The 24,171-nt window shown below is 36.9% G+C and overlaps 1 protein-coding gene across 8 annotated transcripts in view; it reads right to left on the bottom strand.

Annotated features, from left to right (window-relative positions):
• Positions 1-24,171, bottom strand: part of DMD (dystrophin) — a 971,087-nt gene that overhangs the window by 97,878 nt on the left and 849,038 nt on the right. For all 8 annotated transcript variants that reach the window (XM_050969735.1, XM_050969772.1, XM_050969742.1 and 5 more), the window contains one exon: positions 17,377-17,437. In XM_050969735.1, coding sequence (XP_050825692.1) covers positions 17,377-17,437 — 61 coding nt within the window. The remainder of the gene's footprint in view (positions 1-17,376; positions 17,438-24,171) is intronic.

A 24,171-nucleotide genomic window follows, 5' to 3' on the forward strand; every position in this document is an offset into this window, starting at 1 on the left:
CACTCTCTGGGGTTTCTGTAGGCTGAAGCTGAGTATGATTTTAAAGAAGAATGATTTATGAAACAGAAAGTTGATGATATTTCATTTGCTTGCTTTTACTTCCAGAGTTTACCCTCTGTTAGGGAAATCTGCAACCAGTGTGGCAAATCTGAAATCCATGCTCACAGAAGTGCATCTCCTTCTGTATTTCCAGACGAAAGGCAGAAACATCTTTAATGAACAGCTTCAGTAGCTTTTTCAAGGATATGCCTAAGCAGAAAGTATCTACATATATTTGGGGAAACACAGCATTTAACTATTTTGGATAAATAAGAAACTGGCAGCTTCCTCTCATTTGCCACACCACTGCTCAAGGGTCTGTCTGAGAATGAAGTCTGGAATGGAAAACAGAAGTCTGTCACAGATCCTTCCTCTCTGCCTGTCACTTTTGCAATAAACAAGGCTATCAACCCCTTGCAATTTAGGTAAATATTTCTAATGATGTTATAGTTCAATACTGCAAAGAGCTAATAATCTAAAAAGATCTCCAAAGCTGATTTAAAAAAGGTGAGTTACTTAACTGGTGATTATAAGATTCAGCAGTGCAAGAAACTAGTATTAAACTTAGATTTACAAAGAAATTAGAAAGAATGCTAGGCCCAAAACAAACCTTTTAGTTAAATGAAGAATACATTCTGGATTCAGTGAAAATTACTCCCTTTTTATGCTACTCTCTTCTACTGAATTTATCTGTGAAGATCAAATGGCAAACTTCTGCCAGATATTACGGTTCAGTAAGTATCCTCACTGCAGTAGGATATGGAGATCTAAGACAGAGAAAATGAACTGCTTTAGCATGCTGTATCTCCCAGAAAGCATCTGACAAGCCACCAAAAAATGGAAAAAAGTAGAGTGAATCAGCACAGAAGGAAAATGAACTTGTGTTAGCAAAAAGGTGCTTCTGGAAAAGATAGAGGTTGAACACATAAACATATATGTAGATATTTCAGAACCTTAGGAGTTACTGCTATCCCCTTCTGTGTTAAAGCCCTCCAAGAGCCAAACACCAAATGGCAACCCATCATGGATAATTTTTAGTTAATCTGAGAGTGATTTTCCTCAGGTATATAGGTATTCACCATTTTAAGGATTTTCCAGTTCTGCAGGTTTCACTAGCTGAAAAATTAATCAATACTGCAAGGGCAGGTACTAGAGAGGCAATCACTGTATGGAAATGTGCCCCATCTATTAAAATACAGGAATACCTTTCATGAAATAGATAATACCCCCATCTTTTACAATGCACTAGAGTGTATTTACTCGTTAAAGACTCATCTTTGCAAAATTCTGCACAATGAAGTATTTTAAGAAGATGAAGAGGAAAGAAGGAATCTTCCTGTGCCAAATTAAAACCCAGAGACATAATGCTAGAGAACATTTAGTTACTTTTCATCTGTGTTCATTACTGAAAATCCAGGATACTGCAAAGTAAACCAGCAGTCCTACTGACCTCACCCTGCTCATCATTCACTTCCACTAACATCTTTCCTCTTGCTTTGCTTTTCTTAACCCCTCTCTGCCTGCACACAAAATATTTGTTTCTAGAGGAAAACTGCTGCGTTCCCAGTATTGATGATGTGCTTTTCTTTGAACCACACCTATGTGAGCAGGATGCCCCTAGGTACATTTAGGAGATACAGTGCTAAACTCCTTCTCAAACTGCAAAATATTGCTGCAATGTGCTTCCAGACAATAAAGTCCTCTTTAAACTTGGATGAATAAAGGCAGCCAGCCCTACCTCTTCCAGTAAAGGACTTTGGAGTATGCTTATAATCTACCTTGGTCTCCTTCAGCAGGAGGTGCCATTTCTTCTCTCCATAATTCTAAATTGTGCAAGACGAGATGATATTTGAATGTTGTTTCACTAGACATGATGTGTGCACTTACAATTCAGTTCCCGAGAAGGGGGGAATAATGACATTTAAATAGCATCACTTAACCACAAACCCAGCACTCTCCACGTAACGGGAGGACTGACCATGCTTTGTTGTGCATGCATCTTTTACAGATTCTCAGCAAAATCTGTTACTTGGTGCAGATTCTTGAGTAGAAGTGACAGACTTTATATGAAACTGTACCATTGAGCAGCAGGCTGGCAAGGGATAAGTGTCGCTCAGGAAGTTAGATGTACACAGCTGTAGAGATTGTGAAATTCAACCTCTGCCCTGAAAAATAAATACCTTGAAAAAATTGGGAAATTCTAGAACAGTGACATCAAAATGAATATAATAATTTTACCTGTAATATATGGGTTTGAGCCTTTTCTATTCATGAATGACAAGTGAAGAAAAATCTTTTTTCGGAAACAAAAGCACAACAAAACATTTGCTGTTGCCCTGAATACTAATGATGGAAGACTGTTGCTATGGTGATGCTAATTTTAACGCTCTTGCCTGTGGACTTCATATGAACTGCCCGTTTTAACTTTTGCAAATGTCATTTACAAAATGAAAACCCATTAATGACTGGTGAGGGCACAATGTTCCACTTTAATTAGAATAATAAGGAATGCTGATGCACAAAGTACAGGTTTGTGAATTGCTACAAAGCCCACACTGTCAAAATTAATTACCGCTGATGGGGACTTTGTTCTAATTTTTTTTTCCAAAGGAAGCTTTAGAATAATACAACTGTAGCTTGACTTGAAGTTGAAAGCAGGCTCTCCTTTTAGTAGCAAGGTGGAATAAAGAGGTTTCTGAGACTGACAGTATAGTAAAAAGCACAGCAGAGCTTAGAACTGTGACTGAGCCATGCTAAAGGAACCAACTCCAGCAAAGGGGAAATGCAAGTGCCAATGCTGCCAGGAAAAAAAAATAGTTTTCAGCTAAGTACCAGCTCAGAAAAGCAGTTAGGATTTGGAAAATAAGGCTGGTATTTTTGAAGAACCAAAAAACAAAAATAAATTGTGTGGGTGCTAGGATATGGTTCTGGTTTAGTTAGGGGGGTATTGCTGTGACTTCTTAATTGTGAAGTGCTGAGACAAGTAGGTGATGTTTAAAAAAACCCAGCATGATAGTAATAATAATCTCTTTTAATGCGCCAAGCCCTTGCAAATCATGAGCATACATCTCTCATGAGAAGGGAAAAATGTTGCAACTACCATTTCTAATTTTGGGGCAATGTATGAGCATATAAAGTAGGTGCTATGCTGTTAGCAGCATGTCAGTGGTACTGACTGCAATGAGGAAAGCATACTGCAATGAAAAGCATCACAGACAGCTGCTGAGAGTACATTATACAGACTAATTGTTATTATTAAATCTCTCCATTGTAGCACTGCTTAGAGAATCTAATTTGGAGTTGAGATCCATTGTGTTGCATCCTGCATTAACAGAAAGGAAACTTGCCTTCCCTTGTGAAGAGCTGAGCTGCTGAAGGACTTGCTTTGTCTTTTTGCTGCGTCTCTGGTTCAGTGTGAGACTGCTGGAAGTGCGACTGGTGTGAGGATGAATGGCTGCTAAAATATTTTTCTAAATTCTCATTCATGGTAAAGTGTGGTTTAATGAGTAGCTGAAATTTCTTCTAGCATGACCGGTATGAAACCCACTCTGAGTCTATTGGTACACTCCAGTGCTGCTTTAAAACAGCCTGGCCAATTTTGTCCTTGAATTGTTGGCTATTGTGCAAGCCTCTGCACTTAAATACAGCTCTGCACTCAAGATGGCTGGAATTTCATGGTATTGTACTAAAGAGAAATACAGCAAAAAATATAGGTTGGACTGAGAATGGTTGTGTCTACCAAGTCTGATTGTAAGTTTTTCTGCCTGTGATTCTTAAACTCAGAACTTGTTTTCTTCTTGCTGTTAGGTTTGTGCAGAGGTAACTGGGTGACCAGTGAACAACCCTGTCATCAAAGAGCTTCTTCAGCAAGCACCCGCTCTTCATATTGGGCTGTTCAGAGAAGGGCTTGATGTTGAAAATGCCATTGACTCTAATTTTTGCAGATAATACCTGTATGCTCTGTGCTGCTGTTAAATGCAGCTGTACCTGGTGGGATGCACAGCCACGAGGCAGCAGGCTGCTCTTGAGAGCCAGTGGGCTCAGGGCTAGTCCCCACTTCTGCAGGACCTTGCCCTGTGATATTTTATCTCAGAACAAGAAGGGACAAGACTCTCTTCTACTCAGTAGGAAAAACCTTAGCAGCTAGCTGGAATGCAGAGGGAGCCAGAAGCAAACAATAATTTACAAATATGGAACTGATGTGTGTTAACAAACTGACACTTGTAAATTAAAGTTTGCTAACTTCCCAATACACAAAGGTTTAGAATTTATGGAATTAATTTTAAATAGAGGAAAAAATCTGAGAGAACTGCCTCACAGAAAATTGTTACTAAACACCATTACCAAGACAATTAGATTTTTACAGTTCATTCTCCAGATAAGAAAGTGGGATTTCTGACAATTTCAGTGCCTGCCAACACTGATGGACAAAGAATTCAAGGTGTTTAAGTTAATGGAGCCTGCTGGCATGGATGAAAATGGCAGGGATGAAAATCACCTCAACCTTCTTCAAGACAGATTGGACACCTGGATAAGAAAAGAATATTTTTGTTCCTTAAAATTCTCTGTTAATCCATGTGGATGAGTAGAATGTAAAAAGTATGTGCCTTTTGTGCAGAGGTACAGTGAGACATCCAGTGGTACATAACCGAGCAATGAAGATGCTCCCAACTGTAATCTGGAATTAGGGGAAGGAAAGAGTAACAGTGCCTCCAACAACTTCTAAGTTCTTCTCATATATTTCATATTTCTTGCAGTAAAATTTTTGAGCTGTTACAATTCCTTTCATGACTATTGTTAAAACAGTGAACACAGTATCTTTTAATGAGGCAATAATGGCTGAGGCTGAATTAGATCACTGCTAGTCAGAGTGACTGAGTAGCAAGTTAAAATCTCTCAAAAGAAGAGAATCAGAAAAGATATATTTGCTTGGTGTTGGAAAAGGAGATAAATTATCTTAAGGACAGGCAACACTGGATGTGTAAGTAGGCATAAAGTGCATGGGATAGCCAACAGAGGCAGCAAAACATTGTGTAAAATAATAGAAACATCAACAGAGAAACACTGGTGTTTGAGAGAAAACATCTCTTTTGAGGTTGGGATTTAATAACCATCTAATGGCAAGTGCTATAAACAGGAAAGAAAACTGTAATTTACAAGTTTAGAAGTCATATGCATAACTAAATCAAACAAAACTCTGAAAGGAGAGGTGAGAAAGCACAATAAAGAGGGTGGTGGGCTGGAGACAGAGTTTCCAGTGGGAAGACCAGCTCTGCAAAGGGAGCATAAGAAAGAAGATATGGAAGAAGAAAACAGTAAATTATTACAAGGGAAAGCCTGACAGCAAGCCAAGAGAAGGCATGAAAGGACAGCAGCAAGAGGGTTTGTTGAAAGTGGTGGAATGACCTAGAAGAAAGTGAACACTGAAAAGATTCTTGGAACTGGAAGGCAGGAAATTGTTAGTGACCTTATTAAGAGCTGTTTTAAGGAGAAAATTTTAAGGAAAATTGAAGAGAAGCTAGAAATAACTGGGCAGGAAAAAAACATGGACTGGAAAAAGACACAAATTCCAAGAAAGGGGGCAATGTTCTGCATATCGAGCAGTGTCAGAAAAAAGATTTGTTTTTCTTCTATCAGGGGCAGTCCTGAACAGAAACTTCCATCTAAGGAAAGAAGGTCCAGATAAGCCTCAAAGAAAATACATCACTAGAAATCTAAAGTCCTAAATGAGTAATTTTGATATGCTCCAAATGTCTAAGGGACTGAAGCAGTTAAGCAAATAGACTTGTTCTCTAATATCCAGCTACTTGATGTCCCAGGTGTCATTCTTCTAATTTCTTGTTGTGAAATATACCATCTGTAACTTGCTATTACTTGAAATAAACTTGTTGCAAACAAGACTTTTCTCCCTCAAACAAATAGTGCTTTCCAATTTTACTTCCCTCGCTGTGACAAGCCCTTTTCTCTGAATTTCTGCTGCTGAGCAGTACTATAGCAGCAGCTTGATGAATATGCTTTCCTTTGTTGAGGACAGACCATATGGTTTATCTTTGGTTGAGTAGTCCTTCTCTTTTTTTTTTTTTCTGGCAAATTTCTAAATAATGTTCACAAAAAAAAACCAGAACAAAAAACCACAAAAACCCAAAACAACAACAACAGAAACCCAAAATCCAAAACCTTCCCAAAAAACCCAAACAAAAACCTCCCAGAACCCACAAACAAAAAAAACAAAAACAGAAACAAAAACAGAAACAAAAACCACAAAGAAAGAAAAAACCACATAAACAAGCAAACAAACAAAAACCCCCAGAAAACCAAAATCCAAACATATTGGAATTGAAGATTATTGAGATTTGTACCTGATATAATTTTAGTTTAGGGCTACTTCAAGGAAATTATATAATCTGAATCCAAACAAAATTTGGATCTGTTTAATGTGGTTTTCAGTTATCTCTGAAAGTGCAGAATATGGCTGTCACTTAGAGACAGCTTTTCCTTTGTGCTTCACAAAGGCCAATACAAAACTCACAGCAATTTTTCAATTTATAGGTGCAAGCCCTCTATACTGATTGAAACCATCATTGTGGGGTTTATATTAAAAAAAAAAACCCAAAGCCTATAGGTTTGGTTGGTGAATACCTCTGAATTCTAGTTCAGCTCCAGAGTTATGTTTTAAATTGTAAAATTTCAGAATTATTTTTAATGAACTTGAACTTGCAGTGTCTTACAGAAGACATTGAATATCAATACTGTGCCATGAAAGCAAACTTTAATATTCAATGACTGGTTTTGTTTTTATAGCCAAGGATCAGCAAAACACAGCAAAAAAGGAATTGAACATCATGCAGTAGCTAAAAGCTGATTAATATACACAAAAGTAAATCACATTGGAACTTCTCATTTACCAACAAAATCTGTTCAGTAAAATTGGCAACTGCAGTATGACTGGAGCTGGTGATAAAATGGAAGTAGAGGATGCTTACAAGCACAGAAGTAAATGCAAATTAATGACATGCAACACTGTAATCAAGATGTAAGAAAAACTACCATAAATGTAGGCTTCTTTACTTCAGATCTTCTCTGAGTTTAGCTGTTTAATCATACTTCTCAAATGCAGTATTTGATTTATACATTCCAGGGATTCTCAGCAAACAGGGTTAAAAAAACCCTCACTGATGAGAATTTTCTTTAAACACTTTCTAAATTGTTCCTTAACTGTTTGAGCAGGGGGAGTCCCAGGAGTAACAGAACGCATATATGTACACATAGTGTATTTTGTAACATTAGGAATCCTATCAAATTTGCATTTTTAGACCTTCAAGTGAACCCTTCATTGAGGGAATATTCACCTATGAGGTTGTTTCATATTGTTTTTCTCTCTGTTTATACCTGAAACTAAATTACACACTGGTTTCCTTAGGGACATATCCAGTCTTTATGGCAGCATCCTGTTTACTGCAGCTGCTGCTGTTGCATCAAGTCATATTTGCAATTGCTTTCACTTTTTTTTCTGTTTTCAAAACAGGTGCACAGGTAAGGACACCTAAGAGCATTGCCATTGATGAAGTCCTAAAGTTAAAAACAATTAAGCAGACTTAAATTGAAGATGAAACAGTAGATAAAAATCACTGATCTGGGAGGACATATGCAGCTTCTGATTTTCTAATGAGGGTGCAGTTTTTCTGTCTTTCAGTGTGCAGCAGGATCTGTTCACTTTTTGTCACATTCTTTACCATGTTAAATTGTGTATCCCTTTGCTAATAGAACCTCCAGGATGGCAAATGGTGGATTGGAAAATACTGCTTGGAAACAAAACATTATTTTAACATTTCAGTACTTTTATTCAATTGAAATTTAATTTCTTTTTATTTATCTTCCTCATATTTCTTTATTCCATATTTTCAGGTCAATACCTGAATGGTCAATTTGTATAACCATATACCCTTTAGCAAACATCTCCTTGGGATGTCTATTACCATGTTCCTGCTGCAGAAGTGTCTCTTAATCATTAACAAAGTATAATGCCCATGCCTCAACTAGAAAAGCTTTGGGTTATGACTAAAATCTTATCATGGTGCTCCATGTTGCCTGTATAGTTGAGGTATTTGTATGGAGTTATCTATTCCCATTCCAAACTAAATTTCTAGCTACTTTTTACATTTTAATTCCATGCCTGTAACACTTTCTAACAATTTTTCTTAGTATGCTTCACACAGGGTGTCATAACCCTCAAGCATGAAAAGTTTTACAACATTTTCTCCAATAATGCAGCTTTTAAGAAAAAAATTGAGTTGAATTTGTTGAAAAATGAAGCACAGAAAAATGTATCTTTGCCCCTCTACTCTTGTATTATCTCTGCAGTAGTGAACAGAAAAAAATCTTTATAAAGAAAACTAGAAGACAAGTACATAATAAAATTCAAAAGGCAATCTGGTTATTTACTAGCCAGATATCTAATACTTAAACATTGAAATAATAGAAACTTTTCTAGCAGACTTCTAGATAAATATAAAATACCTGAATGAGACTGTATTGTCATGATTTTAAATATTTATATTTCTTAAAAAACCTTTACCTACTGCATTAAAAATTTAACAATAAACCCCACAACTCAATTGACCATTAAATTTCATTAGCATAATAGTGCATAAGTTCACATTATAGAGTGTGAAGTACATAAGTGAAGAATAAACCTCATACCAACAATTTTGCACTTTGTATTTACCTTAATTCTTATTAATTTATTGCTGTGTTGAGTTTGTGCCCCCCTCAAGCTCCCAAACTAACAGCTACATATGGCATTTATGCTAACAAATTTGGGACCTGCTGAAAAAGAGGAGAGAGGACCTTGACACACAGAGTGGGTAGGTGATAAGGAGCAAAGTTTGACCTCTACTCACTGTTCTGCTCTGTAGGCTGTAGGCAGCACTCAGTGACCCTGCTGGGCTTATTATATACAGGGTGCTGCTTATGTTGTGCCATAATCTCATTTTCTGAGCTCAGCTGCCATGGAAAATGCAATGCCATGAATGCTTGTGTTACAAAAATTACTTGTAAGAAAAGCAATTCATTCAGAGATGAGATGCATTTTTTTATGGTTTGTTTTTCTTAAATTATCTAGCCAGAGATTTCCTAATATAAAAGTTTATCTGATGGATATTTGAAATTCAAACCAAATAAGTAGCATACAGGAGACTGCCAGACTTAAAGATCATATTTGAAACTATAATTTATCTCATAAAATTCAACCTTTTAAACAGAAAATGAGAAATAAGCAAAAGGAATATAGATTATTTGGTCATTCTCAGCCTATTCATTAGAATATTTCCTTAAGTCTAATTGCAGCCTGACATTTATACAGTTCTAAATTAAATAATTTTATGTGTCCCTTAGAATCTGTAGGTCCTAAGTGTAGTACATACACAAACTAGTTCTCAAGATTTAGGGTCTGAAGATATCACAGGACTGACACGCAACACAGAACTGATTTCAGCTATTACTTGACAAGAAGAAAAGAAAATCATTGAAAGGCATTCCATTAGGAGAAAAATGGGCCCAATAATCCATAATCATGATGCAGTCAGTAAAGACTAAACAAACCTCTCACGGCAAGAAGTGTTTGTAAAGACAGGTGGTGAATATTCTGAAAATACGAATTTACTGCAGTCAGCAGGAGAGCTGGCATCGTAGAAGGTCAGAGAAACAATAGATTCAAGAGCAGATCAGCAGGATCCATGAATTAATTTTGTAAAAGAATCCAGGAAAACACCTGACCTTGCTCTGACAGACACACTTAGGGAAAGAGGAAGAGCCCAGCTGGCGAGGCTGATTATTGCACTCTCAGTGTGCTCTGGGTTGCTGCATGGCCTCAGGAGCCAACATGAGAACATTCCTCAGTCAACCAAAGCTGTGCATCCATGGAAATGTAAATCACACCTGGCCATACCCACTGCTTCCTCACTGGTGCCGACCTTTCCTAAAGCACAATTAGAAATTACACTCCTGCCAAATTTTAGACTGATGGGATCACAAAGATAAAAAAAGGTGAAGCATGATCAACTTAATACTGATTCCTTATTATATGGATGGAGTTTTTCTTATGTGAAATGGAGAAATTGTCTTTGTCAAGCTGGCTGCATTGGAAGGGACCCTGGACCAAGGGCAATGGATGTGACAACTGCTGCTTTGGAGAAGCTGTCAGTCTTTGGAAGGAAAAAAAGAAAATATGAGACTTCTTGATATAAGACAAATATGTGAGGAATCTGAGATATTGTTCTCCTTTTCCTTGAATATTACATTGGACAGTTGTCAGAAGTTGTCTTCTCTTTGTCTGTCGTCTAAATTAAGTATGTAATTGATCTTAAAAAAAAAAAAAGGGAAATTCTGACAGGCAAATATTTTCTATTTTTTTCTTAATGTGTCTAATCTTTTCAAGTTCAAAGCACTCCAGTGGAAATCAAACATAATTCCTATTTTAGAATCCTGCTTATTAAGCACACTGTTTAAAAGATGGGCTTTGTGTAGATAGCAATACATTTTAGCTATCAGGAGCAGCTGTAAAATCTACTTTTTAATGGAAGATTTGGCATATACTCTATAAAACAGGACCATATTCTATAGATGTCACTCAATTTTGTAAAGCTTATATTGGCTATTTAATTTTTCATTCATTTACTTCAGTTGGTAAGTGTAGCCAGGCTACATTTAACAACTGGAGTAAAATGAAGCTAATAGAAATGAAGTAAAATTCAAGCAAAAATCACATTCAGCTTATAATAAATGTAACAACTTCAGCTACAATAAAAGTAAAATATTTAAGGTTATGTAATTTTATTCTGCTACCCTATAAATGCATAAACTCCTTGTACAGTACCAAAAGTTTACTTTTTTACACTATTGCCTATAAAAACAGTTCATATATTAATCTGCTAGTCCCAGAGCTGGAAAGCAATGACTAGCTGAATTTAATAGAGTTTAAATGTTGATATGTTCCATTTAATTAGGAAAAGAAGAAAGTCAGATTCCATCCAAAATTCCTACCTACCTCATTACCTGCATAACACATTTTAAGATTTAACCTGCACAAAAATTATCCTTGCATTGTTTAGCCCCTCTGTAATGCTTAACACTACATACTCTTCATGAGCATTTGCACTGAATGAATTTGAAAACAAAACTAAAGAACCTGAGTCTCCATTTAACCATGAGCAGTGTCCCATCAAGAGGACCAGGTGCTGTGCAAGCCCCCAAGGAAGTTGCTCTCCACCCTTCACAACAGGCACTGTGTTTATGGAGGGAAAGCACATGGTTTCCCTCACTCACTGCCCCAAACCAGAGGCTACAGCCCTGCCCTCAGCTCCCACACCAGCTAGGATGCACTAAAATTGCTGCTGAGTACTTATAATTCATTTAAAAACAAATTAAGTCCCCTTGAGTTGCTTCTCATGCGAGGGCAGTAGCTCCCTGCTGACAGATGGTAATGAGGAGCAGACCCTCGGTATCGTCTTTGAGTTCTCTCGCTCAGTCAGCAGGAACACATCTGCTTATAACCTCTGCTTTCATTATAAAGGTAGTTAAAGGCTCAAGATTTCTCATTTATTTACACTCTGAGTTTAAATTTTAGTGACAAGTTTTGGAACCAAGGCTTCACAACCCTACAAATCATAAAGAAAATCTCTGCGCTTGGACAAACCTCTAAGAAATATCATTTAGGTTTTTAAGCCAGACAGCATGAGAATTTACATCACATAAAGTAAAACTGAAAAGTATTGTACTTTTTCTTTCCTTCACAATAGTTTCAGTTTTGCTATGTAGAGTTCAGAATTGAAAGACAGGAAAAAACCCATAATAATTACGCTTTTACATTGTGAAAATAATACTTCATATTTGTATTTGGTAGACAGGTTAACTGTTAGCCATACACATGGTTTTCATAGCTTGCTCACAGCTTCACTACATGTACATAATCATGCATTTTTATTTATGGTTCTCCATGTCTCTCTCTGCTCCATCTGACAGATATTTCCCACTTCCTTTTGTGCCTTGTACTTATCTACATTCTGCAGAAGAAACAATTAACCCAAGTGATTTTCTCAGAACAGCATTTCTTCACTTTTTATCTTAGCAGAATTTAATTCAGATACATTCATTTATCCTGTCTCTAAGTTGAACAAAAGTAAAAGAATCATGGCTTTAATCTGTTTGCTTTTACAATGAAAACTCAGGGGTCTTAGCTTTTTTTTTCTGTGTTGAAATTCTGCATGGTTAAACAACAATTGAAAGGGAGATTAAAAAATAAGACAACAAAGAAGTATGTTTATAGAAACTGGCCTCCAGTGTGACATAGGAAAAGAATGAAGGATCTAAAACTAGCAAAAAATGTATGTCACAAGCTGATATATTAAATGCAAATCAAACGTTCTCATAGGAAACTACAATGTGGAAGAGAGTGAGCAAGTGGAGATGCCTTGTCCTTGGAGTTAGTTCACTGCATAGCTAATTTATAGAGAGAGGCTCACATGGATCTTCTCAAGGAGTCAAAGCTCCTGAGAATCCAGCTTTGTCCTCAGTAGGACAAAGTTCAGTGAACTGCTATAATCTGTATAAGAAAATAAGCTTGGCTGGGAAATAACTTGGAAGGTTTCCTTTGTGGGAAGCACTGAGATGAAAGACTACTGTATTTTTGCAGCAGCATTTTAAATCCTTCAAAAGAATGGGCACAGCAAGAGGGTAAGAAGACAGACACTATTAACTGGCAAGCTAGATACAAGGAGGAAGAATAATGTCAAAGATTAGTACAAATATAGAAGTCACACCTACTAGATTTCAACACATTCACGATGGCAGGACTACTGAATATTTTTTTAGAGAGAAAGGATGTTGCAGACTTCAATCTCACTCCTCCTCTTTAATCCAAGGCAACAGAGTTCTCCTAACACTGAGTAATGGACAAGTTTGCAGAGCAGAGGATGAGGCACACAAGAGAGATGTAAACATGGTTCAGAGCAGAGCTGCTTAACATCCCCTTGTGCCCTGGGAGGACAGACACTGCAGGGGGATTGGCTCCTGCAGCATGACCAAATACTTCTGGTGCTGCAAAATGGAAGCTAGACACTTGATTTTGTTACCTGTCACTGCTTTGGAGCAGCTCCTCTCTCTGATTGGAAGATAAGATATGCAAGTGCATGTGTGCACACGTGAGATCCCTTTCATCAGGGGGTGAGCGCTGCTAAAATGTGATCTAACCTGAATTACAGTGTAAAAATCCTCAGCCTCCCTACCTTTATTATCTGCCTTTTTTAGAATTTGAGAGGTTTTTTTAATCTTTAGACACATATTCAGTAGTCTTTGAGGTGTGCATTTCTTCCATTTGCTTTTCAGATTTCTAATGTAGAGTAATTGCCTGTTTTGTCTTCTAAGAACTTAAGTTTAGAAATTTTAATGAATACCTAAAACATTAATAAAGAGTACAGACATGCCTGTGCCTGCTTCTTCCTTTCCATTTTCTAGGTTGCACTGCAGTAAAAGCAGGATCAAGGTCTTCAAAGAACAGGACTGATTAAACTGAAAACTATATTTTTTTTAGTCCTCTCCTTCTGTAATCTAATGAAACCTTTACATTCTGTACTAAACACAAGGAATATATCAAGGAGAACAAAGATCAAAACAAAAAGGATTGGATAGAATGTGTTTCCAAGCAATTTTACATGTTTTACCTCAGAGGCAAAGCAGAGGGTTTTTTAACTCAGAAGCACCTCATGGTCTGAGCAAGTGCTCAGTGCCCTGGCAGCAATGTCCACCTGCAGCTTGGGATACTTCTGCTGTTCTGGAACACAAAAAACTAGATTTCCTCAGTTTGCTGGGGAAGAGAAAGCTGGGGCTGAAGTTCTGGTCTAGCTTGTCATCTCCATAAAGAGGGAAACACATGAAAGGGTGGAGGGAAATGCAGCAGCTGATGCAAGGGCATTGAAAGGCAACTTTCATGAGGCTGACACTCGGCCAAGAAAGCATCCAATGCCAGACACCAGGAACAGCTGAAGCAGGTTGTACACTGTTGATAATTATGTTGTCCATGGCAATGTTGCCTGTCCACATACAATTTGAAACAAAAAAAACCCCAAAAGCAACTGGTGTGAATAAGCTCAAGAGGGAATTATTGAAGCTTTAGAAGCAACTAGTTGCTACAGATTAATCAGCTGTATACAAATGCAATTTTAACCAGGAAAATCACTGATCTTGAAGATACCTAACCATAAATAAACATCGGTGCTGAAGACTTAGCATGAAGTACTGCCTGATTTACAGATTATTGAGTGCAGTATCATCACAAATTGGAAAGTGATGAGATAAAACACTTAAGCATCAAGGGAAAAACAGATAAAATGAAAACCAGTGTAATGTGTAGCAAATCTGGTTGATGAAGAGGGCTAATACCAAAATTCTACATTGATGACAGAAAGAAAATTTTGTAAACATGAAGAGAATGCTAGGTGTATTTTCTTAGACTTCATTAATTTTAGAGAATTAACAACTAAAAGAAAAGTTATGTCTCAAAGACTAAAAAAGGAGTCTATTTTAAAAGCCAAAAAGGTACGGAAAACAATTTCATTGTTTGTAAATATGAAATATGAGTGATGAGAGTGAATGAAAAAGAAATGATTGAGGATAGCTGGAGAAGGCAATAGATATATCAGCTCAGTAAAATGCATCAAAACTTGACTGCTTTGTTTTACATCTCAAGGACAGCAAGTTTTTCTATAAAAGATGTGGCTAAATTAAAACTTTAATTAAACTAGTAATGTATGACAAATGTACTTGACCCCTTAACCAAACTATCAGCAAGTTGGTGCAGGCTCCAAAGCAAGTAAAGACCTGAGCTGTATCCAGGCCAAGAACTCCTCTAGAAACTCCCAAAGGGGCAGAGTGACCCAGAGAGCATTGAAGCACATGGGCCTGGAACACAGATTGTGTGAGTCATGCATGCTTAGCAGGTGGCTTTTCCAAGGGTCTTTTATGCAAGAACAAAGAAGGCTATGGGTACAAGGAGGTACACACATACCCTTCCTCCTGTATTAAAGTTGACTACAAGCCAACCACTTTTGACAGCCTCAGGGAGCCACCTCAGGGAGCTCTCCCTGCTGGGCAGCGTGGCTGCATGGCAGTGACCTCCCCTTGCCCTGGGACAACTCTCATGACTATTCCTTGAGGCAGAGGCTTTTCTGCAACCAACCAATCTTTGGATGAGTCCAATTCAAATTCTCTAAACTCCAACTGGACTGCACAGCAGTGACTCTCCCCTGGAAATGGGACTCCTCTCAGGGACTGAGATTCCTTACCTGAGACTAAGAAATCCTTCCTTACCCAAGGCAGAGAGACTCCTTACTTATGGATCCTTGGTAAGTGGCTGGTAGCATGCTGAATAAATATTAATGAAATCCATGTAGCTAATTCTTTTAGACATATGCCATTGTCCAAGTCTGAGACTAAGTCTGGAGCTAGTCACAGCTAAGCTCCATCAGGACTTTAAAAAGCAAGGGGGTCTGCTCTGAAACTCATGACCCATTGGGAGGGTGTACCTTACCCTTTGGCTCTTTGATCAATGTGCAAATAATTTGAAATAGATTTGAACTTGTTCTTCCTTTGTAAAATGTAGTAATTAATAGAGTGAACCTTGTCATTGAACTTTACTAAGATGCACTTTTATAAATTCATATTAAACCCACGCTTGTTAATACCTCTGACAGTGATTCTTCAGGAAATCTGAATCACTCATTTGTGACAAATTAGGGCAGTTGGCAGGATCCTAAATCAGGATCCACAGCATAATGCTACAACTGTTTATGGCTATTAAAATGGTTTTCAAAGTGAACAAAATAAACAGATTTCTTTGAGCTTGTAAATGGCCTAGAACAGAAGAATAAAAAGTAGGAAGGTGTAAGCAAAACCAGCATTGACCATTTTAGCCAGCTAGCCCTGGCTGCTGGGTGTGAGTGGCACAGACAGAGGTGCCAAGCACAGCATGAAGAGTATTCTGTGCCTACTTCAAGAATTGCCAATCTCCCCTCCCCATAATGGCAAGTCATGCCATGTGAAAGAGAAAGGAAGATCTTCATCTTCATGTTAGTGCCATAAACTGAGTCTTACATGCCAGAGCACTGACTTGCTTTCCAGCCTGTCTCTGACAGACTGCCCCTCCTTCTTGATAGAGCTTTCCAGTCTCTTTGTGACTGTTCCATTATTCATAGCCAAATGCAAACATCAGAAATCTTACAAGTTTAATGCAACAGTAAACCAGCTCAGCCAGGTATAACAGAACCTCTGAACTGCACCACAGAGTTTCCTTCATGCATAACTCAAATACTTAAGCTCTCAGGCTGCTGTGGAAGTTCACCCTGTTGTGAAAGTTGCAGCTGAAGTGCCACTGCAAGAGCCTTCTGTAACGAATGGCTTCAGTGACACTAGCTGAGCTTGCAAAGTGTTCAGGGAGTATAAAGAGGAACCATGGAAACAGGTGTATTAAACAATACCCATGTCTGTTACTTGCACTGCAGTGTTTCTAGCTGGAATTGCATCACCTGTTTCCTTCAGAAGTAGGCTAAGTAGTTCAAAGCACATGGTACAGGTAAAAATCTCAGAAGAAAAAAAATTTATTAAACCATCTTTTTTTTTGTTGTAGTGTGGTGGCTCTGTTTAGGGCATGAGAAGCAGGTATTTCCAAATTGTGTTTTTTTAAAAATGGTCTTCTAATTTGTTGTGCAGCCACATCTTTTAAAGCAAACTAATTTGGGAGCTAAATGCGAAAAGATTAGGCTTTAGGGACTGGTTGCCCCTTGTAATTCCTCAGTTATGGACTTTACCAAGTAGTGTCCCTAAAGGAATTAGTAGTACTGAGTATGTGCGTTTAAAACCATTTAAAATTATTATAATTATTATTTAATTACATTATTATGAACCATTTAAAAACTATAGGGTTAAAAAACCCCTAGTGAATCACATTTACAACTGCAATCAGAATGTTGTGGGTTTGTTTGGTTTTTCAAAACCTGCCATACACACACACACAGAGGGCAACAGCACAATTTTAATTATAATCCAAAGCTTTACTTCATTTGCAGGTGATTTAGAGCAGCATAAACCCAAACAACTTACAAATCAGGGCATCCTACTGTGTTTTTAGATAACTAGCACACTTCTGTGAAATGTATTGCAGGTTTTGTTCCTTTTTGTCCTTCCCATTTAGACACTATAGGAGCAGGTCACAATCATTTAAGAAAATGACTAACTCTCCTCTTACATAAGAAATGAAAATAGCTGGAATGAATTACTATTTATACTCACTTGATATAATACGGCACTTTGTTTGGTGAGATTGCCCTCTCCCAGGGGCCTTGGACAGAAGCTGTTAACAACAAACAAACAAACAAACAAATAAATAAATAACTGCACACATGTATTCATACTTACCAATATACCTACAGGAGAAATGAGGAGGTCAAACAGGAAAGACAACGTTAATCTCTAGAATTACAATTTTTCTCTCGAGCACGTTGATCCAGGTCTGTTTGCTCAGTTGCCCATGAAGGCAGGAAGGATTAACCTGCTGCTCTGAAACCTCTGTCCTAATCTGAGAGAAATTGAACTCATTCAGCTGCAAAGATAAATACAAAAACTCCTTGAAAGCTAAACTCACAGAACAGATATAAAGCAGAGCAAGCAACATATGATTCTGGTGTGTTCTCTTGTAGGATTTCTCCTGCTAAGGTGTTTGCTTGGTTTTTCTTCCATTTCTTTCCTTGTGTGGTCAGCACTTTCCATCTTCTAAGAACAGAATTATGCACTTGTTTACATTTTGTGTTGAGTGAAATTACACTGAGAGACCATCTAAATATTTTGTTTGCTGTTATTCCCTTCCTGGCTTGCTTTAAATGGTGGACATTTTTATTCTTATTTCTCTGTATTACTAATTGTGTCTTACTGTCTTCCAATAACAGCAAATAATGGAGAAAATGACAGTATGATCACAACAAATAGAGAGGAAATAACTTTGCTCACTTTTGGCTATCATGGTGTTATATGTCAACATCAACTTACAACAAAATGAAAACATTTTGTAAAAGAGGTCTCTATAAAACTCATTTGACAAAAGAATTATAAATTATTTTTTATTCGAGGCAGAGATAATTTATAGTTTAGGCCATAATAAGGGACCTAATTTTTTTATTAGGAGTTTCTTCTCTGTCAAACAAATTAGAACCAAGAATTTTCTTTAATATAATTATTAAAACAGAAAACATATGAAAAATAATCTAATGGAGAAAAAAGCCTGTTTCCCTCACCCAGTATAACCTTTCTTTTTAGTGACCCCTGCTGTTCACAAAGGAAAGCAACTGTTACCAGGACAACTAGGAGTTGTTATTATAATTATTATTTAATTACATTATTATGAACCATTTAAAAACTATAGCTTCTTGACCATTTGGCTCTCCTTTCTTTCCCTCTCTTACTCAAAATAGATACTGTAAAAATGCCTGCTTTATCAAAATCCATACAAATAATAACTACAAATATACATATTTCATCTATTTTGTACCAGATTCACAGAACTCAGTCTGTAGAACGAAGAGAGAGGGTTTCTCTCTCTTGTCCACATATTGGGGTATGGACAAGAGTTTGAGGAAGGAGATGAAATGTGCTTCTAAAATGGCTGTATAAGGAAATCTCACTATTTTTGCACATGAATTGTGAAGAAGGGTTGGAGGGAGACTAGGAACTCCACAAAGGGGACAAAATTCAGCCATGGGAGAAACTGGTGCTATTATAGATAGTCTGAAGAGGAAAAGGAAGAGCAGGTGGGAACCAGGATACAGGCTGGGGAGAGGGTGAATGAATTTCATATAAATTTTGGACAATGCTAAGAAGCTATGGAAAGGAAGAACTATGTTTGGACAAAAGAGAATCATAGAATCCTTAGGGTTGGAAGGAACCTTAAAGATCACCTAGTTTCAATTTGCTCACCAAGGGCAGGGAACCTCCTTTTAGACCACGTTAATCAGAGCCCCATCCACAAGGGAGAATCCACGACCTCTCTGGACAACTTCCAGTTGCCTCACCGCTCTTGCAGTAAAGAATTCCTTCCTAACCCCCAATCTCAACCTATCCTCCTTCATATTCAGGTTGTTTCCCCTTGTCCTATCACTACATGCCCTCTTGAAAAGCCTCTCTCCATAAATATAATAATCCTGTTTCAGATTGCTTGTGGCCAAGGAGTTCCAAAAATTCTACCCCAGTATCTCTGCATGTTCTGCTGTTGTCTTCAATCCCCAGCCAGTCATCTGTAGCTAAGCTGAGTGTCATTGCTTTCCTATTACTTACATTTACACAGATTTGTGTTCTTAAAAGAAGAAAAGTAAATTTCAAAGGAATGAACCATGAGAATCAGTAACTCTCAAAATGTACAAGAAACAGAATTTTAATTACAGTGTTAGATCTCTTAGAAAACTAGCACACTGCACTGCCATTGAAGGCTGTTGCGTGGCCCACAAACACAGGAGCACAAAACCTTATGCAATTTCAAATACAAATACTTAAATATACAACTAATTTATATATGACAAAGTAATCCTTCTTGGGCCAGGCACTGCCCTTTGGTTCTGTGTTCATGGACTGCATGGCTGAGGAGATGTGCTGTCCATTGAGCTGCTCTTCCTGGTAGCACAAGCTGCAGCTGCTTGGTTTCTGTGCTCTGCTACAGCCTCAAAAGATGTAAAGATACAAGCTGTTATGTGTTTTGTAGAACTGTAAAAATTATCAAAAAATAGAATATTGTGTAATGTTTTGATGTTAAAAATCTCAGAATAACTATTAACCCCATTTTTAGGTTCATACAGAATTCTTAACTATGGTGCTTAAATATTTTTTCTACTTGTAGAAGAAAAACTGCTGTAAATATAATTTTGATGACTGATCCAATATTCTCCATTCTAGATGGCAACAAACAAAAGCCAAGGAGTTAGAGAGAGATCACTGTTTCATTTTACACTATCAGTTACTATGTGATTTCTTTACATGCTTTCATTCAGTAATTCTTACTAATGTGTGCTAATAGGTGGTCCATCAACCAGCTCTAAAATGCTTACACAGTGACAATTGTAGGGTTCTTACCCATGGCAAATGACATCGTCTCAGAAATGATTCCAATCAGATTACACTAAATTATCATTTTTGAAACCAAAACACCCTTCAGTATTAACTAAAAATTGACCTTGTTACATATTTCTCTCCCAAGCAATCATTAATATTCCCAGTGGGAATACTATCAAGTTACAGTTGTTCCACTTTAAGATTTGTTTTTAATTCAATAGCTAAAGGACAGAATAGAATGCTGAATATTTTTCAGAAGATGTATTTCATCTGTTGCTTGTGAATTAATCTGGGTAAGAGCTTTGCAGTCATAACTTATTATCACAGAATCTTACATATGATAGTGTTCTTGATCCATTAGAAGAGGAACAAATATGTTTGCTTTCATGAGAGCTCAGTGCTATAGGAATAACAAACAATTCTGTGATATTCTGCATAATTGGATTTAGTATTCCTTCAAGAGGTTGCTGTGAAACTGTCTATACACTTCTGGTTTGCTGGATGATTCCAACCTTGCATAAATTTGAGTTGACAAAAGTGCACTACTTTTTACAGCTATACACAGAGAATAATCATTTCAATTTTGGCAGAAGCCAAGAAGCTGAGAAGAGCTGTTTCCTATCTTTGGTTATCAGTACAGGTTTACTGTTCATTACAAAACTAGTACAGGTAAATGGTTAAGTCCACCTAAATGTCTTGCTAGCAAATACTTTTTTTACATATATGCTGTAGTATCCCTGTGTGTGCAGCACTCAAGAAGCAGACATTTCCTGTTTGCTGAGAGTAATTCCAAAGTGTTTTATTGCTTGAGCTTGCACAGTGTAAGAACCCATTACCATACACCCAGCTACTTTCAATGCTGTTGTGGCTGAAATTAAACACCACCACAAATTACAGGGTGTTTTAAGAGTGAATTTAAATTTCCCTACACTTTATTTGCATTGACATACATTTTAATGGCTACCTAATTTTTGAGTTTTATTTCTTTCTGTAGGTGTTCTAAGAGCTGAGACTTGTTTTGCCTGTGAACACAAGTTCTTGCTGGTAAGCCAACATTCTTACTTGTTGGCAGAATGTATAGTGAAATGGTGGCATGCTGGCTCTCTGAACTTCACTACTCTTTTAATCTATGCAGGGATCTGAATGAAATATTAAACAGGTTGATAGCAGTTGATACTACCAAAAAAATAATCTTATAAATATTTCACTTTAGCACTGCAAACATAATGAAAAATACATGTATGTTTACCAATGGTAAACTATTTTTCCTTCAGCTATTCAAAGAGTAAATTTGGTATGTCCACATTTAAATGTTACTCTCAGTGGTCCTTATTTAAATAGTCAGCACAGACTTTTAGTCACCATATGAGTGTACTTTTTCAGTTCTGATAAAAAAAAATTGACTTAATTTTCACTAAGGGTTTTTGGACAGAAAACACAAAGAAGCATTGTGTAGTGTTCATACACTGTTACATACAGCCTGTCAACTATTTCTTTCTCACTTTGTTAGAAATTAATTATATTAATTATATTTTCCTTTCAGCATTGTGGGAATAAAAGGTGAGCTCACTTTCACATTCCCATTATCTTGTTTGGTAGTCATAGTGTCTGTAACTCAGCAAGGTGCTGAATCATGTTCACATTTCACATTTAATGATAATAATTCTTTGATTCAGCCTGGAAAGTCTACCTGTATGATCTGTGTGACTTACACTGTTCTAACCTAGCATTATCATCTTTAATACCTTAATACAAACAGAGAGTTAAGAAGCTATATATTTATTTATTCACATAAAGTTTGTTTTGATTCCAATTATTTTCACTGCAGCAAATTCCATTATTTTCACTGGATTTGGTGACTTCAGATAAAGGCAGGCAGGGAAAAAAAAAATGATGAGATGATCTTTGCATCAGGAAGACTCTGATTGCCCAAGAATCAGAATTTCCCATCTATGTAAGCTACCTTAACTTTTCAAAGAAGATTCATTGAGTACTACATTTTGATTATTTTCAGATAATGCTGTTACAAATGAGAAAATACTGCTCTCCAGAGCTCATGCTTTTCCTCCTTAGAGAACATGCAAAAGCAATATTTCCCCACTATAATCAGTGCATGATGCAGGCTGGCAGGATGCCACCTCCAAAATGTGTATCTGCATGACAGTGACATAATAGAAGTGTTTGCATAACCTGCAAGCTCTTTGAGATCCTTTGAAACAAATGTCACTACATACCTGTAAAAGACAGGCTTTTTTTAGCCAAGATTTAGATTGATTTCTAAATTATGTGAATTTTTTATCATTCTAGGTAAAACTGATGAACAATCAGACCATGTTGTGTAGCACTGAGGTCTAAAATTGCTTGATGTAGCTGTGAAACTATGTCAGAATGCATCAGCCACTCAGCTGAGAAGGAACATCAATCCAAACCTGCCTTTGAGCAGGTCTACACAGCCTGGGTCTGTTCTTCTCCAAGCCCAGCTGCACATGGGGATGGATTCATGGGCATTTTGGAAATAGAGAGCCCCTTCTCAGCTTGGATTCTGCCCTTCTTAAGTCCAAGCAAACACTCACTACTTCCCTGGAACACCGTCAGCACCGTCTGTCCCTGTAGAACCCATGCAGATGTTTACCCAATACACCATATTTAGAGCATGTCTAACCAGAGAAGTCATCTTCAATGATTAAAAATCTCTAAAAAGAGATTTTTAGTCATTAAAAAAGTTCAACATGTGATCAGAGTCAATTATGACAGTCATTTTAGAAGAGCTAAAAGAGGCATTTCCATCCTGCATTTCCTGCTGGAATCTTTATGGCCAACTTCAGATTAATCATCTGCAGCTTAGGGTCAACATTATATGGTAAGACCTAAATAATGCACACCTTTAATCATGAACAGGGTTCCAGAAGTTTCCAAATGCCACTTTGTATTGTGAAATATAAAATCCATCTAGCGCTCATTTTCTTAAATGTCACACAACTGTAAAATGGCAAAAATACCAGAATCTACTTGTTTAATAGCAGAATACAGAATGAAATAGAGCAAAGAAATATAGATAGAGTTTATAATGGCCCACACACCCCAAGATACAGGTACTCCACATTGCTAACTTCTGTTGCACTCTTATGCTCTTAAAAATGGAATCTCTAAACCTGGCTGATCAAATGAGGTTATAAAATGGCCTAATCAAATTTGTGGTGATTTTTAGCAAATGAAATTATATAAATAGAAAAATAAATCTTTGGTAAATATTCCATGTCCTACATGGCAAAACAGAACGGAAAAATTCTGATATATAGAATATGCCTGTTGCATCTTAGTCCTAGAGCCTGAGGACAAAGGGATGTCCTAAACTGAACACAACACACAACTCATGAAAACATGGGAATGTTGTTAAATTCATTCGAGTTAATCTTGGCAGGGTGAAAAAATTAAGCAGCTTTCATTTGGATTCATAGATCCAATGTAACTCCATTAAATTTTGAGGGGAAAAGTCAGAAACATACTAATTCAGAGAGTGAGAAAAAATATAATAGACAATAAAATAGGCAACTTTTGAAACTTATTAAAAGCAAAAAAAAATCATATTTTTTACTTGTAAATGATGTAGCATTAAAGAATATAGGATACTCTGCCAGCCAAAGATAAATTACAGAAATTAATTATGCTGCTATAAAATAATAAGATAGCATATCTCCTACTCACTCCCTTCAAAAATCCCTCTCTTCTTTAAGACTAGTATTTTACAGTATTTTAAAATAGATGACACATTAAAGCCAAGAGCACAAGAGAGACAGTTAGAATTATTATTTGGATTATTTTCAACTCCATTCTAAAATATTTTTTATTGGAACACTTTTTTTCCCACCCAAACACAAAATATTAATTACAAGGAAAAATTTCTTGCTTCTGGGTGAAGAGAGGGGGAGAACATCATCATTTGAAAACTGACTTTAATTTTTTTTTTTTCAGAAATACATATCCCAGTGTATT

This window comes from Serinus canaria, chromosome 1 (genome assembly GCF_022539315.1).
Source record: "Serinus canaria isolate serCan28SL12 chromosome 1, serCan2020, whole genome shotgun sequence".
Classification (NCBI taxonomy): Eukaryota; Metazoa; Chordata; class Aves; order Passeriformes; family Fringillidae; genus Serinus; species Serinus canaria.